The 16,737-nt window shown below is 33.4% G+C and overlaps 1 protein-coding gene across 2 annotated transcripts; it reads right to left on the bottom strand.

The window, feature by feature from the left end:
- Nucleotides 1-116: 116 nt before the first annotated feature.
- Nucleotides 117-16,680, bottom strand: TUBE1 (tubulin epsilon 1). Of its 2 annotated transcripts, none has more exons than XM_079148284.1 (12): nucleotides 16,560-16,680; nucleotides 16,388-16,461; nucleotides 15,721-15,773; nucleotides 13,217-13,274; nucleotides 9,906-10,021; nucleotides 8,151-8,272; nucleotides 5,666-5,853; nucleotides 5,270-5,445; nucleotides 4,385-4,525; nucleotides 1,772-1,912; nucleotides 986-1,160; nucleotides 117-687 (listed from the first exon to the last, which is right to left on the bottom strand). In XM_079148284.1, exons 1-12 carry the CDS (start codon nucleotides 16,582-16,584, stop codon nucleotides 529-531), a joined length of 1,428 nt encoding a protein of 475 aa, XP_079004410.1. In that variant the 5' UTR covers nucleotides 16,585-16,680; the 3' UTR covers nucleotides 117-528. The 2 variants fall into 2 exon arrangements, 1 of the variants encoding a protein (XP_079004410.1); XR_013765270.1 differs by having other exon boundaries at nucleotides 550-687; nucleotides 986-1,141.
- Nucleotides 16,681-16,737: the final 57 nt, after the last annotated feature.

Below are 16,737 nucleotides of genomic sequence, written 5' to 3'. Positions count from 1 at the left end.
TCAAGTGGTTGGATAAAAAAGTAATTATACTTCACAATAATTTAAAACAAATAGTGTAAGTAATTTTTTATAAAAGATATATAATTTCTTAACAGTTGTAATAAAGTCTGTCTCTGAAAAGTTAGTGGATATTACATGGAAATATTTATATTTTATGTTCAACTCACAGTATGTACTTTGAAAGAATTTAAACAATATCAAAATATAAATTATAAATAAATATAAAAGTGAATCTCTACAAGATTTTTACCAAAGACATGATTATCAGTGTATAAATATTAGGCAATAAATAAAGCAAACTATTAAAGAACTGTTGTCTCAATTCTGATAAACTACTTACAGTAAAGGTAACAGGATTTTACTAATTTCACACACTGGTATCAATGAATTGTGAATAAACAGAAACTACTCTATTTTAGACAAAGTATTTGTGATAATATGAAAAAGTGAATTTTCTAAATCACAAAAATTCTGAAAAAACAATGTGAAATTAGGAAAAAGTGACAGTTGTATTTCTTGGTTTCTTTTTTACACAGCTACACTTAGTCTAGGGATGTCCTCCACAGGCATGCTTTTTGTGGCATCTAGTTGGCTGTACTCCTGGATGAGTGCTGACAAAGATGACACAGCTTCTGTGAAACAGCTCTCCTCCATCCCTTCAACCTGTAGATAGTGATGGAGGTGAGCCTGTAAATACAAGAGGATAAAAATTACCATTCCAGAAACTTTAATACATACAACTGTCCCATAAGGTAAATACTTTTAAAATTCTAGTACATTCAGCTTTACAACAGAAATGAGAACTTGAGTCAAATATCTCACCTAAATCCTATAAACTCAGGAAATATATCTCAGAGTAAAAGTAGTAATAGTAAGCGTCTCCTCTTCAGTTAGTACAACAAAATGGTAGATGAGGTTGGTTCTGATTTGTAATGTGATACACCTAAAAGAGCCACAGTGAACAGGGAGGAAGGTGAGTGATTACCTTCTTTTTGTAGAGCCTCATGAACCTCTCTCTCAGTTCCACGAAGGTAGGCTTCACGCATGTGTTATTTGCTAAAGCTAATAATGAATGAGAGTGGCCCACAGGAGGTACAGAACACAGGCTGGTCTTCCAGCCTTCTTGATTCCAGGAGACAAACTGTAGAGAAGGTTTTAATCTGAGATAAAAAACTCAAAAGTAAGAACTAAGGTACAAAAAGATGCCACATGATGGTAGTGCACATTAGTTAAACAGAGGCATTACTGACAGTACCATGCTAATTGCTTAGTTTATAATTTTTTTTTTTCCAACTGTTAACAGTATCATGGGACAATGTGAGAGGGAACTTAGACACTTAATAGGAAGACATTAAATCACATGTGATGGTGACTGAAAAAGCTAGAAACACATCCTTTAAGATTAGAAATCTGGAGATAAAAACAAATGAGAGTATTATGATTTAATTCAATGGAGTAGGTTTTCTAAAAATGAACTGTCAAAGAGCAGGACATAAACACAGAAGCTGTGATGTAATAGTGGTGGTAATAAAAACATTATTAGCTACAAAATTTTAAACACTTTCAGGAAATAAAACATCTCATGGATCACTTAATATTTATAAATAACTTTGTACTATCACTACTTTTATATTACACTTGAAAAAAGCAAGGTCCAGGAAGGCTAAGTAACTTGTGACATTGCTATAATTTGAGGAGAGGTTGTCTTAACTACTATGCTACACTATTCCAAGCAGCACACATACATTATCTTGAAAAATAGAAACCAAACCTTTCAATATTTCTTCGAAGATCTGAAACTTGTACATTTCCTCTAACCATGAGGGCACAGGCAAGATAAAGGCTATGTTTGGGATCTGCTTGAATTAGCTGGTGATCTTTACTAAAGGCATCTGAAAACATCTGATCCAACCTAGAACAATAAAAAGTCAGTTTATTAAAAAAAAAAATGTTTTTTCAATATGTAATTATAAAATGAGAAGATAGTCAGGCACAGTGGTGCATGCCTATAATCCCAGTGGCTCAGGGGGCTGAGGCAGGAGGACTGTAAGTTCAAAGCTAGCCTAAGCAAAAGTGAGGCCCTAAGCAACTCAGATCCTGTCTCTAAATAAAATACAAATAGGGCTGGGAATGTGGCTCAGTGGTTGAGTGCCCCTGAGTTCAATTCCCCGGAAACCCAACCCCACCTCCCGACTGAGAAGACTGTCATCCATAGGCAAATAAAAAAAATTCACACTATACTAATATTAGAATATATATCATGTATTCTAAATATATTAAATAGCTATTATTCTCTCAAAGCAATCTTTTTATTTGTTCTAACTACACATGACAGCAGAATGCATTTTAATTCATTGTATACAACCTTTCACATAGCACAACCTTTCATTTCTCTGGTTGTACATGATGTAGAGTCATACCATTTGTGTAATCATACATGTATATAGGGTAATGATGTTTGTCTCATACCAACATCTTTCCTATCCCCTTGCCCCCTCCCCACCCTTAACTCCCCTCTGCCCAATCCATCAAAGCAATCTTGATGGGAAATAGGAGGAGCAATCATGTAACATCTCTCTTTGTTTTTTGGGGGGGGGGGGAAGCTTTTTCTGTATATTGGTGATTTCGGGTAACTACAAAATGTTAATGTTAAATGTAGCATTAGCTCCATGTGTTGGTGATTTCTGAAACCTATATCATTATTGCTCAGTTCAATTGGCTTATTTAATTCAATATCTAATTCAATTATCAAAACTAACTGAAAGGCTACATTAAGACCACTACTTTGTAAAATCATAAATAGATTAATCATTAGAAGGAAATTATTGAAAGACAATGTGATGGTCTCCTATACAAGGTTAAATTCTTTAGTAGTGTTCCTGAAAAAGGAGACTTTAAACTAGTCTTGTAATCTAAAGGATAAAAAATAAAGGAATGTCTTCAGTTAGCAAGAGGAAGCAAAAGGTGATTGACAGTTTGTATCTAACAACGTACAGCTTCTAGGTCCTGAATATGACCCCACTTTGGTTCTTAACTATCATTTAACTCAATACAAATATGATGAGGTTCCTGAGATAAACTTTATGTGCTGAACTTGCAGAATATGTGGGAAGAGCTGCAAAAATCTGTGCTATTTATTTTTCCAATATTTATTAAATTTGTCAAACACTATTCTGAGCACAAAAAACCTAGCAGTGAACATAATAAAAATTTCCTGGGCTGGGGATGCAACTCAGTGATCAAATGCTTGCCTAGTACACATAAGGCCCTGAGTTTCTTCCATCCCCTGCACCAAAACAAAAGCAAAAACACCACCACCACCTACCACCACCATCATCACTACCACCACCAACAACAAAAAACACTCCTCAAAAACAAAACAAACTTCCTGCCCTAATGGAATTTATGTTCTATACTTATTATTTTACAGGAGGGAAGGAGGTCTCCCTAAAAGGGCAAATAACATCAATCATATGTAATTATGTTCAAAATTCTGGTATGAATGTGGTTTTGAGCATTTTTTTATGGTGTTGTCTTACAGACATTACTTTAGAGAAGGATAATCAGAAAAAATCAGAGCCACCATACAACAAGCAGGCCAACACAAAGGTTTACTCTCTTGTAAGATAGAAAAACTAGTGAGGAACTATTATAATTACACCTATAATAGTAATTATAGGTGTACATTAAAGGTGTACATTCTACTTATAAATATACTAATTTAATGTTGGGCTGATAGTAGTAAACATTCAATGATCAACATGTTCCATACACTGTGTATGGTACACACTTATCTAGCTAAGGTCTTTAGAATCCTATGCAGAAAAGGAATTCTATCTATTAATCAGCATAACCAGTCATTTGCTACTGGCTCAAATGAAAGTTTATCAATATCACTTGTAATATTCCTGCACCATAGAATCATTTTCTTGCCAAACTTTAACGATAAAAAGGAATCTTTAGTTTTCATTTTCTTATTTACCTACTAGCCCCTTACAGAGTTTGGTAGGACATTTTTCCTTTCAATTGTGAATGTCAGGGTGAATTTTTAAAGCTCATCATCAATGAACATGCTCATATTATCTTAAAAGCACAATGTCTACAAAAAAACTGATGTAAACTTTAATTTTAAAACTTATAAAGGCTTAAAAATGACACGATTAGATTTAATTTCAAATAGTTTGATATTTTTAAACAATTACTTCTAAACAAATAAGCATTCACCTAATGAAAAAAATGGCTGTTATCAACTGTACTTTATATACTTCTCACAAATAAAATGACATTCATATCTAAAATTACTATATACTTTTTCTCTTACATTTTTTTTTTTTTTTTGAAGTAATGCAGATTCGGAAGAAATTGAAATTAAGTAACATCTTACCTCCGAGGAGGAACATTAATGTCTGCCAGTGTATATAGAGGTGTTAGGCTTGACACAAGATAATGAAGTTGTGGAAAAGGAACTAAATTCATGCTGATTTCATTAATGTCCATGTTAAGGGAACCTTCAAATCTTGCAGAGCTAAAAGTTTGACATTAAAACAATGGGAAAACATTTTAATTTGAAAAACACACTTTGAATAAAATTTGACTTGTTCAACAGGCATTTTCTCAAATGCATTTTTGTACACTGTTCAGTTTAGATATAGCTCTTTTGTGGTATTTCTGAAAGTTAGTATCACAAACAATTATGTATAAGGATAATTAAAATACAACATATAATATCTATAGCAATTCTTATTTTTAGATTAGTAAAGTGTAACTTACTACTATTAAACTTGATCATTACACAAAATATTTTACTTAAAACAGACTTTAGGTCAATAATTATTGTAGAAACTTTACTAAAATTTTTAATATGCTTGATTCACTCTATAATCTGGAATATAATAATGTCCAAGAAATCTTTGAGATCAAAGTCATGGAAATCTTTTGGATCAGCTAACAAGGAGGTATATGTTAGGTAGTTTAAGAAATTAAAATGTTCTACTGCAAAAGAATTTTAATTTTGTCTAAATAAGTGTTTCTCCAGTGCATCTACAATAAAATCATTATTATTGAATACCACTAATATTTCATGGAATGTATTTGTAGAAAGATGCTTCACAGACATAGGAATTAAACTCTGGTCTATCACTCCAAGACATAAAATATAAGACAAAAGAAAATAACAAAAGAAGCTCCCACAACTTATAATAATAAAATGCCACTACAAAAATCTCAAACATCATCAAAAGCATAGTCATATTTTTAAACAGGGTTTTACCTTGTTAGGTTAAGCAGCAAATTTGCCACAATGTTGTTCATTGCATCAAAGGGCCTCCTCTGCTGCTTTTTAAAAGCCCCAGCATTTGAAGTAATCAGACTCTTTGGCTTCACAGTTTTACCCAACTTTCCAGAATTCACCATGAGGTCAATTTTGCTGATGATGTCAAATAAAGACTTTTGAGAGAAAAATTTGAGAAGAGAGACTATTAAGAAGAGTGGACCCAGATGGGGCTACTAGGCAAGAAGAGAAAGAAAAACAATTTAAACTTTTTTTTTTTTTCTTCTTAGATGAGAATGCTAAAAGCTGAAGAGAACATTTCATGTAAACACATACGCATAACACAGGAAAAAATGTACATGAACTTTGTTCATAAGTTTCAATGTCATTTCTTACTTGATTGTCAATGGGCAACACACAGTCTGCATGCTCGTTAAGTTCCTTCATTGCCAAGATGCTATTATAAGGTGAAGTTATGACATCATCCTCACCAGAAGGATAAACTGAAGTTACAAATCTGTATACTTCTGGGAATTCATCTTCAAGCACCTTTAAAAGAAATGTGCCAAGTCCAGATCCTGTTCCTGAGGATTAAAATTTCAAAATGAAAATAGCATGAATGATTCAGACTATAACTGTGAGGAACTTGGAATTTTTTTTATTTGTAGAAATAATTTTCAATTTATTTGTGTTTGATTATGTATTAGCTAATTTAATTTCAGATAAATTTAATTTCAGCACAGGTAGTTAAAAGTCCTGAATTCCATCTCTGACTGTGTCCATGAGTTTGGGATGACTTTCTGTATTTTACTTTTTCATATATTTAAACCTTAGATGTCAAGAGAACTGAATAGTGAAAATTCAACTAAGTTAATATTCAAATTACACTTAATATCAAGCAACTTAAAAGGGAAAAAACCTATCTTGACAGCTTTGGTGTAGTATACATACAATCTTAATGATGAAGAAAACTGTCATGCCACTAAGAAACTTAAAAAACTGAGTCAAAATTGTTTAAAATTAAGTATGTCCACTTTGAATTTATAAAATTTTCAAATATGAAATATTGTCACTGGTATTTAAAAATGGAAATTCTAGCAATCTCATTAAAGATAATTTTCTGATGCATAAGTTACATTTATATAAATTCAGATATTTTAATTTTGAGATAGGGTGTTAGAAAGTTGGCCAGATTGACCCTGAACTTGAAATCCTCTTATCTCAGCCTCCTGAATTACTAGGTTTACAGGTATATGGTCAGTGCACCCAGCTAAATTCAGAAATTTTTAAGAACTTAAAGAGAGAAATTTCTGTTGGAATCTCATTTTTCAAACCATAGGATGTGAACTATTAGCTATAAACTAATTACTAGATTGGTACCAGTATTTTTTCTTAAATGAACAAGGAGGAAGAATCAATGTGTCACATATTACATGAGTAAATAAGGTTCTCTGAATCTTTTGTTTCAGCCTGTGTGTGTGTGTGTGTGTGTGTGTGTGTGTGTGTGTGTGTGTGTGTGTGTGTGTGCGCGCGCGTGCGCGCGCGCATGGGTGTGTGGGTGGGGGTGCTGTGTTAGGATATTAAATATATTTCTTGTTATTCTGGTTAAAAAAGTTTGATGCCATTGGCCTGACTTATATAGATAAATATGAAAAGGCTATGATGCTAAAAATACTACATGAAAAAGATTTTTTGGGGTAGTCTTTAATGGCAGTATAGGAAAATGGAAACTTATATATTTTTTATGGCTAATATATAAATTGGTACAATATTGTAGGAAGATATATTAGTGACATCAACCAAAACTTAAAAAGCTCATATTCCTTCATTCCATCTTTCTTTCTGGGAATATTGCCTATAGCTACGGTGGCACAAATGCATTACACTAGTACAAAGATAAAAAGTTTCTTGATAATGATGGTCTTCTAAAGGCATGGTTACACAGGAGATACAATTTTAAAATGCCATGTCAGTGAATAAAAGATATGTCAATCGTATATAACCTACTAAGTATAAAATCAATTTGAGCTTGGAGAGAAAGAGTGTGGAATTTAAAAAATTTGTTAATCCTATTTTAAAATTAACAAATTGTTTCTATTTCATAGTGCAGGGGAACAAAATACTTCAGTTCTAAGTTACAGGCTTCCCTGGGCAAAGAAAGCTATGTAGATCATATATTTCTAGTTTAAGTTAATTAATTACCATGTAGTAGGTGATTTAAATAAATTAACTGAAAGAAGTTTTTATTTCTATTTTCTTGGAGATGAGAAAAGCGTAGAGGTGGTTAAAGAAAGTATGTTGATGCAGGGTGTGAGGGCACATGCCTGTAATCCCGTGGCTTGGAAGGCTGAAGTTTGAGGCCAGCCTCAGCAACTTAGTGAGACCGTGTCTTGGAGAGAGAAAAAAAAAAAAAAGATGGGGGTGCTAAGGATGTGACTCAGTGGTTAAGTGCCCATAGGTTCAATCCCCAGTACCAAAAAAACTATATTGATATTCTCTGATAAGCAAATATAATAATGTGCCAGAAACACTCAGTCCTAGTTAGGAGGTAAGACTGAATAAGCATACTCTGAGGAAAAATAAATGTTCCCCAAAACTCTTATATACTGAAATCTGACTGAAAATTTTATGAAAGAAGGTAAAGGTAAAAGAAAAACGTTTTTCCAATTTAGCTCTGTTGGATCTTAAAAAGGACTTAAAAATTGGTAATAGTGACCCAATTTCACAAAATTTTAAGGTAAGCTGTAATTCAAATACACACATATACTCTAAATAGTTCTATCTTTATCAAGCATAGTTCTGAAAACAAGACTTAGGTTTGCAAAATGAATTCCCATCTGGATTTTAATATTGTTATAGTCAAATGAGTGAATAACTTTACCTCCTCCCATGGAGTGTATTATAAAGAAACACTGCAAACAATCACAGTGCTCTGCCGACTTTCTGAGTTTCTCTAAAATCTTTTCTTGGTAAAGACTGCCAAAAACTTTGTGACCCACAGCCCTGAAAATAAGAATATAGATTTAAAAAAAAAAAAATCATTGCATTTATTACTTCTTGATTTTATTATTTCTGTTCTAAATAAAAAGATAATGGAAAAAATTGAAAATGGAAAAGTAAAAATCTGTTTTTACTTCAGTAAGTAATAATGTAATATCTTGAAGATATTAGATGGTAAATTTTATATATATCACTTATCTATAATACTCGAATATCCTGATAACTCATTATCATAGGATCCTAAATTATGGTTTTCTAATCTCATCTTTTCAACTTTTCTCTTGAGATACAATCACAACAAAATAAGATTTCAGTTACTTATTTTTTTGTTTCCATTTAAAGTAAATTCTGAATGGCAGTGAATTTACATATTAAAGAGCAGAATGAAGTCAACTACAAAGACATTAGAAATTTAAAAAGTTAAACTAACCTACTCTGGTTTAAAATAGGAGGAAAAGTAATTACATTATGATGTTATTATATGAAATGGCAAATGTAAAAAAATGATATTCATGAGACTAAGTCTTTTTGGTTGCTCAAATTTGCAAGTATCCTAATGATGAATTATAAAAATGATTTTTCCATCACATACATGCAGTTAGGCATAATTCAAAAGTTACATAAAAAATTATATGACTATTAGAGAAAAGTCCAGTTGGGAGGCTAGATGGGCTCACTTATTAAGTGACTGGATTTCTCTAAATTAATCTCCAAGAACACAAGATTCAAATTAATGTTTTAATGAAATGATACATCACTTCACATTTTGAACCTGAGGTATTAAATATTTGAAGTAAAAAATATGAGATTTGCCAATAACAATGAATTACTTAATTTTTTACAAAAAACATCAATGTGAATTCTTAAATGACCACTGTTGGAGGTTTTTCCCCGGCTAATACAGTGACTATTACATATTTAAGGCTCAAAATAGCATCAGGTTCAGTCTGTATGCTAGGACAAGGTCTGGCTTGCATCTTTATAACAATTCTATTAACTTTGACTAAAGGGAGAACTTGAGAGAGTCAAATAATGAAAGAGACTGGTTTACAAAAGTACTTTAAACTTCTGTCACTACTTAGTGTTATATAAGAATCAATCTGAGCAAGGCATGCTGGCATACACTTGTAATCCCAGCTACCTGGGAGGCTGAAGCAGAAAAATGACAAGTTTGAGGCCAACCTTAGCAACTTACTGAGATTCTGCCTCAAAATAAAGCTGGGGATATGGTTCAGTGGTAAGTGCCCCTGGGTTCAATCCCCGTTACTACACACATACACAAGTTAAAAACATTAAAAAAATCAAAATACTGAAAGGGGCAGAAAGCCCCTGGGTACAAGCCCCAGTATAGCCAAGTGTGGGTTGGGGGGTTATTGGGAGAATCAATTTGCAAAGAAGAATTTAGAAAATCAATTTTTCCTAATTCATCTCTTTCTTTAAAAAAAAGGTAAAAGGGACTAGGAGTAAAAGTAAATACATGTGGCTTTCAAGCATTGTGAAACACCATCATTTATTAAGGAAAAGAAGATGTCTGTGGCATAGTGTATCTTGCACTCACATCAGCAGGACCTAACCAAATAAAGAATGCTTAATTTTCTCAGATAATATTCAAAATTTATATTAAACATATTCTCACCAATTATTTCCTGAGCCAGAAATATCAGTGATGAGCTGCTTGCTATCAAATACATCTCTCAATGGTCCCTGGAGAATTTCATTCACTACCCCTTCTTCCATATCAATTAAGACAGCCTAAAAAGAGAAATAAAATAGACATTTCCTTTAGAGTTATTTATTCTGTCAATGAATTTGTGAGCTGTAAACTGCATTATTCCTTTAAATTTAATCAAAATCTTTATGTAGACTCTGTTAAGCATTGAAAAGGAATCTCTCCCTGTTCTAAAGGTAGACTTCAATTATAAGGTGGATTCTAAACTCTTGTCCTACTCCAATATGCCAACTGGGGGATATAATAATCCTCTCAACTGAATATCTAACCAGGACTTAGAAGTGTAGAAGGTAACCTTAGCCAGAAAAAGTTCTCAACAAACACAGGATGTAGCCATGATGTCCTTTTTGCATCATGGCCCAAAACCATTCAATGACAACATGGTCCCTTTCTCCAAGTAATTCACAATCTGATTCATTACCACAAAATTTTATACTACTAAGAAGAAAAACATAAAACAAATTTAAACACAGAAAGAAAACAATAGAAAAAAAAAAAAAAAAAAAAAGACTGAAAGGAACATACCAAAATGTAAGCAGGGATAGCTTGGCATAGGATTATTTGTCCCCTCCTCTCATTTTCTTATACTTTACTTTCCACGTTCTTTACAGTGAGAGCTGGGGGTGTAGCTCAGTGATAGAGTATATGCTTAGCACATGTGAGGTCTTGGCTTCAATGCCCAGCACCAAACCAAAAACAAAAACAAAAACAAAAACAAAAAAAAAGAGACAAAAAAATCACCTACACCAAACCCAAATAAAACCCAAAAAAAGCCCAAAACCAAACCAAAAAATCCCCAGCAAAAACAGTGAACAAGAGTGAAAAAGTGAAATAAGAGTTAAAAGAGCAAAGCTGAAAAAAAATTCTAAAATAACCTTAGTGTACACTATAAATTATTTGTTAACTCCTTGATTCAATTGTCACAGAGAAGTGCTTGGTTCATGGGCTTTAGTTCTTGTGACTCTATAACATTGAGCAGTTAGTATATGACAATTCTAAATGCTCCAGATGTGAGAATTTATTTAATCCACACAACCCTACGCTCAGGTACGATCATCCTTATTTTACACGAGGAAACTGAGGCTTAAAAAAGTTACATAACTTGGCTATGACCACCTGGCTAACTTGGCACAGAATCTTCACTCTTAACCATCAAACTTAATTTTCTACAATCTGATTAAACAGAGACAGGTTCAATATTATAGAGTACTGATTACATAGTTAAAATTTATACATATTTAAATTCTGTGAATTTGAGCCAGGTGTGGTGGCACACACCTGTAATTTCAGCTACTAGGGAAGTTGAGGTATGAGGATTCCAAATTCAAGGTCAGCCTGGATAACTCAATGAAAATAAAAAAGGACTAGGGGTGTAGCTCAGTGGTAAAGCACCCTTAGATTTAATCTCCAGCATTAAAAAAAACCTGTGAATCTATGTAATTAGCTATGTTTTTACTACAGGATATATAAGTAAAATATTATAGAGGATTTTACAAAGACTAAAAAACCATGTTTTATAAATGTATTCCTCTTATATACAGCAATCATGATATATATATATGTGTATATATATATACTTTACTTGCATAGGACTGGTTATATACTGGCAATTTTAGGGATTTGGGGGATATTTCTGACAATATGCAACTCTTATCTTACCTGCTTGCTTTAACACCTAACCAACCCAAAGAAAGACTTGACTATGTGGGCAAATTGTAGTATTACATATTGTATCAGATTATAAAGGGAACAAATAAGCTTACATTGGCTTTGTTCCAAAACAGATTGAGATGATTTGTGGAAAATTAAAGGTACATAAATCTCACTCTCAATTACCTTACTATCTGGCAAGGGAAGCAATATGCGGAACACACACGATATTTAGGCCCCTCCTGGCAGAACTGTTGCTCTAGTCACTTAGCATTAAAACCCTGATATATCTCTTTCAATCTTTCCTTAGTCACATCAAGTCCTTGACTTGTTTTTCCTCTGGAAATTAATTAAATTTTGAGAGTATTCTGGGTTCCTCAATTAGGCATCCTAAGTCTGGAGTCACAACTTTTCTAGGACTTGGGATGTTTACATTTCCTTTTAGAGCCACATGGTAATAGTGCTTCCACCTTTTCATAATTGTAATAAGATTTACAAAATTATGTGTATTTGTCTATTAACCTAAGACACTGGACACCATGGAGGGATCCAAGCGCCAAGTTATCTTTTGAAGTCTCAACTCTTCAGTGATCATAGGCACATAATACAGGAAGTTCTTGTGGAGAAAATGGTAGGGTACCCTCTGGGACAAAAGTTACAAGTTTCAGAAACATGCTGATTTACATTCTTTCCTAACAGTGCTTCTTCTGCCCTGCTCGCTGATAGTGGTTGGCAAGAGGTCAAGTTGGGAGTAATCTAGGAAATGTCAAAGTCTCTTAAGGTTTAGATGTGGATGCTGGCTCTCTTAGTGGAGGACACTAAGTTTTAGCCAATTATCCTGAAAGCTTACAAGCACATTAGCTCTAAAGTTTTGCTTTCAAGGACATCAGAAAGCAAAGGTACAGGATATGGTTTCCAGATGCCATAACACGACAGCTCACCAGTCTTTTAGTCACTATACCAGGTATGAGCCTTAGCACCTCAAATTCTTCCACAGCATTTAAACTACTGTTCCTTCTTGTTATAGTTAAAGACTACTAATCAACAATAAGAAAACAGTCTGTTGTAGAGAAACAATCACAGAAATGCTGGAATAAGATTAAAACTGTAAATATGGCTATTAGCTCAAAGCGTTTTTATTCAGGAGAAATTACTATGTATTTATTCACTCTTCTGTGGCTGGATCCATGTTTTGAATTTGTAGTAACCCTGATGCAAATTAGTTTTCTATTATCTTTAAATGAAAAATTAACTTGTATCTATTGCTCTACCTGTTCTTCAAGTTAAAAAGGTTTCTTTTGTTATCATTTATCTAGACATAGATTATCCAGACATGTATTTCCCCTGAAACAATGAAATGAATTGCTAAATATAGTGTTTAAGTATGAAAATTGACCCTTAATGTTTCAGGTGGACACAAATGTCTGCTTAGTTTTATTTATAATACTATGGCTTAGTAAATTTTTTTAAATTTCAAGAAGTCAAAATTTTATTGTCAAGTTAGAGAAACAATAGTTATTTTTAAAAACACATGGAATGTCAAGCATATATATGTATATATATCTTACTCGTGCTTTCAAAGAACGAATTTTTCCTTTGGAAATACTGCCACCATCACCAATCACTCTGAAAGGAAAAAAAAAAAAAATGAGAAAAGGTCCCAAGATCTTCCGTGGCTAAATGTGAACTTCCATATATACAAAAAAGGTTGGTTATATGCCAGGTAAAGTAGACACAATAGCCATTCCTAACTTTCTTCTCCCTTACCTCTTATTAGTCTGAGAAAGTGAGAAACTTATTTCCTTAGCTTTCTTTGTATTTAGGATAGGCCATATAACACACAGTTTCAGAGATAAAAGGAGAGATATTTCAGGAAGTTTTTCTGATAAAAAGAACCAGACGGAACTGGTTCTAACCTTCCTTTTTTCTGCCTCAAACATGATTATGGTTATGATTCCTGGGGAAGAGAATGCATTTCATGAAGAATGCATTCATGAAGTAATAAATATGGAAAAAAGCTAATATACTAAGGAGGGAAAAACATATGGAATGTAGGTCTCTGAGGCATTTTGCCAACCTTTGAATATTCTATTTCCAGATTTCTTTGTGAGATAAATGAATACCTATATTGCTTAAGCTACTATTAATGAGGTTTCCTGTTGCAGTCAAATACCTATGAACTGATATACTAGTTATATACCATTGAGAAACTAAGGCTGTTCCTAGAATTTTATATTGAAAATATGTTACCGAAGTACTGAAATCTATAACCAAGCATGTTGTATGGCTTAATAAAGAGTACACAAAAAGACAGACTACGTGAAGGGAAGCAGAGTTAAATGCAGATGCTATAGACCAGGAATTGGTAAGCTGCCATCCTCAGGACAAATCTAACTAACAGCCTGTTCTAAAAGTTTTATTCAAATACAGCCATAATCATTTGTTTGTGTACTATCAATGACTGCATTCATGCTATAAAGACAGTTTAATAGCTATGATACGTCTATTATGATCTGCAAATTAAAATACTAACTGATCCTTTATGGACTATGTTTGCCAACTTCTGCTATAAATTTCTATCATGCTATTAAAAAGGTATAATTTGATAAAGAAAGGTACATGAAGATGTGGTCTCATTTTTGAAAAAGATTTTTTTGGTACTCCTTTGTGGAAAAGAAGCTTTGTGTTCAAAGTATACAGAAAGAATAAGGTGCTCCACACCCCCCTGCCTCCTCCTCCCCAAACTTGATTTTGGGAAAATAAGAGTGTTCTAAGGTTAAAGTATAAAACACACAGAATATATGAGTGTCATTATGTATTAAGAGAGAAAAACTCCCAGGCTGAGTCTCAACTATGTAATGTTCAATGAAAGAGTTGTCTATCAAGAAAGAAGTGGGAGTAGGAACTTAGTTATTGAGGTAATATTTTGAAAGATATATTGCAAAGGCAGATTTGAGATTCCTAGTAGAATTTAGGGGACAGGATATTCTGGGTCACAGATAAGATGGAATCAGTCTTTATGATATCTAATTCCATTTACTAAAGACAAATGATAACAGCCATTAAGGTAACACTCCTAACTTTTATGGTCACTAAGCAACCTTCTGATTATCTGATAGATTTCCTGCAAAAGAGAATGTGATGAAAAATGAGAATACGGTCTTTCTGAGGCAATAGTTTCTCCTTGTCCATTACTACATTGACTTTTCACTTTTTAATCTTCTATTTTTTTGGTTTTGGTTAATCTGATTGTACTGAAGAACAATGGATTCATTTTGGTTAATCTGATTGTACTGGAGTGCAATGGATTCATTCTCAAGGTGCAAATAACAAGGTTTCTGAGTTTGCATGCTTGAGCAGTAGGTCCCAGAATTTACTAACAAAATGAAAAGTAATTAGCCTTTCTTAGAAGATATAAACACCCAGTCACCTAATTCAGACTAAAACTAGAATTTTTGTTGAATTAAAGACTGATATTAAGTATAATTTTCATGCAAATTCACCACGGTTAGTTTTAGGGAGTATTTTGAAAATATGTAAACTTAATGATTTAACATTAAAAGCTTATGAACATACCCTGAATGTCAAACTACTCTTTCAGATAAAAGATTTATGATACATATAGCTTTCATTAAATAGACAAAAGTAATGTTTGTTATAAGCAGTTTACACAACTTTTCTCCTTTTAGCACATTCTTATACTTAGAGCAAGTATTCCCGACCACAAATGCACAATAAACTTGAATACTTTCAAAAGTTAGTCATTATTAGATGCATTAACAAGATACCCTCAGGGAAAATTTCAGCTTAAGAGAAAATTCATTTCAAGGTTAAGTTAAACGAAGTCACACTAAAGGTTCTTTTTGCTCCTTAATAAAGCCTGAAAAGGAAATTTGTTGTCCTGTTCTGCAGAATATGAAAATACTAATGATAAAATGAGACTATGCTTTCAAAGAGAAAAACAAACAAAAAACCCAGAAAACTTCATAGCTGTCAATTGTTTTTATTGTTCTTTAAAGAATTCTCTCCTAGTCTGTTGACATGCTGTGATAAGACTTTAATATCATCTTACCTGGTATCCACATTTCGAAAGAAGCTGCTTATTGCTTCATCATAAATTCCTTTCTAAAAAGAAAACAAATTATATAATTTGTCTTGAATTTATCCAAATAAAGTCCTTTTAATTTTAATAATTCTTATTATTTAGTGATGTAATGGCTAGAAGTGGCCATAAGAATATGCAAACATCACAAAAACGTTTAGATTGATTATCCGATGTTTGTAGTAGAGAGTAAATGCCAAGAGATCTATAGGTTAAGTTCAGCAGGGGGGTGAAGAAAGACTTCCCCATAGGATTGTAGAACAGATGTATCAAATCGAATTTTCTCTGGATTCTTGGTGATCCTTTTACAAGCTGACTAGTTAACAGTCACAAGTGTAGCCTATTTTATAAAGTACTTCCACATACATACTGCTTTTCACAAGAACACTAATAAACAGGAGACCTAAGAATCAAGAAAACTTTTATGACTATGGTTTCTGGCCAGTGTTTTTTCAGACTAGTGTGTGTCTAACAGCAACATACGTCAAAAAAAAGTTATATGTTCTTCACTGACAAGACCCCATATAACTTATATCGCACAGATAAAAGCTCAAAGCATTTTCTTTCTCTCTCTTTTTTTTTTTTTTCCGGGAGACCTCGGTGACAGGCGAGGGAGACTCCCGGCGGATACCAGTACCTGGTTGACCGCCGCGTGCTCCCTCAGCACCAGGTCCCAGAAACAGCAACCGATCTGGTTTCCGCACTGGCCAACTGCGACCAAGGAAGAAGAATAGAGAGAATGGACATTAGATAAGAATCGACTGCTAAACCCTCTGGCAACCGAATCCCAACACCCGGGTGCAGCTCACCCTGTATGACCACCGACTGGGTCATTTTGGAAGGTGGCCCGCCCAAGACAACTGAAAACCCAATCCCGCGTTCTCATTCGCCCACAACGGCACTCTACAAGGAGGCGGCCGTAAGTCACACTGCTGTCGCAAGTCGCGACCGTCGCTAAGCACTTCTTTAAGTCCAGGAAAAGCGGAA

The sequence above is a fragment of the Sciurus vulgaris genome, assembly GCF_902686455.1.
Source record: "Sciurus vulgaris genome assembly, chromosome: 7".
Classification (NCBI taxonomy): Eukaryota; Metazoa; Chordata; class Mammalia; order Rodentia; family Sciuridae; genus Sciurus; species Sciurus vulgaris.
Note: the sequence above shows the minus strand (reverse complement) of the source record. Positions and strands in the feature narration are given on the sequence as shown.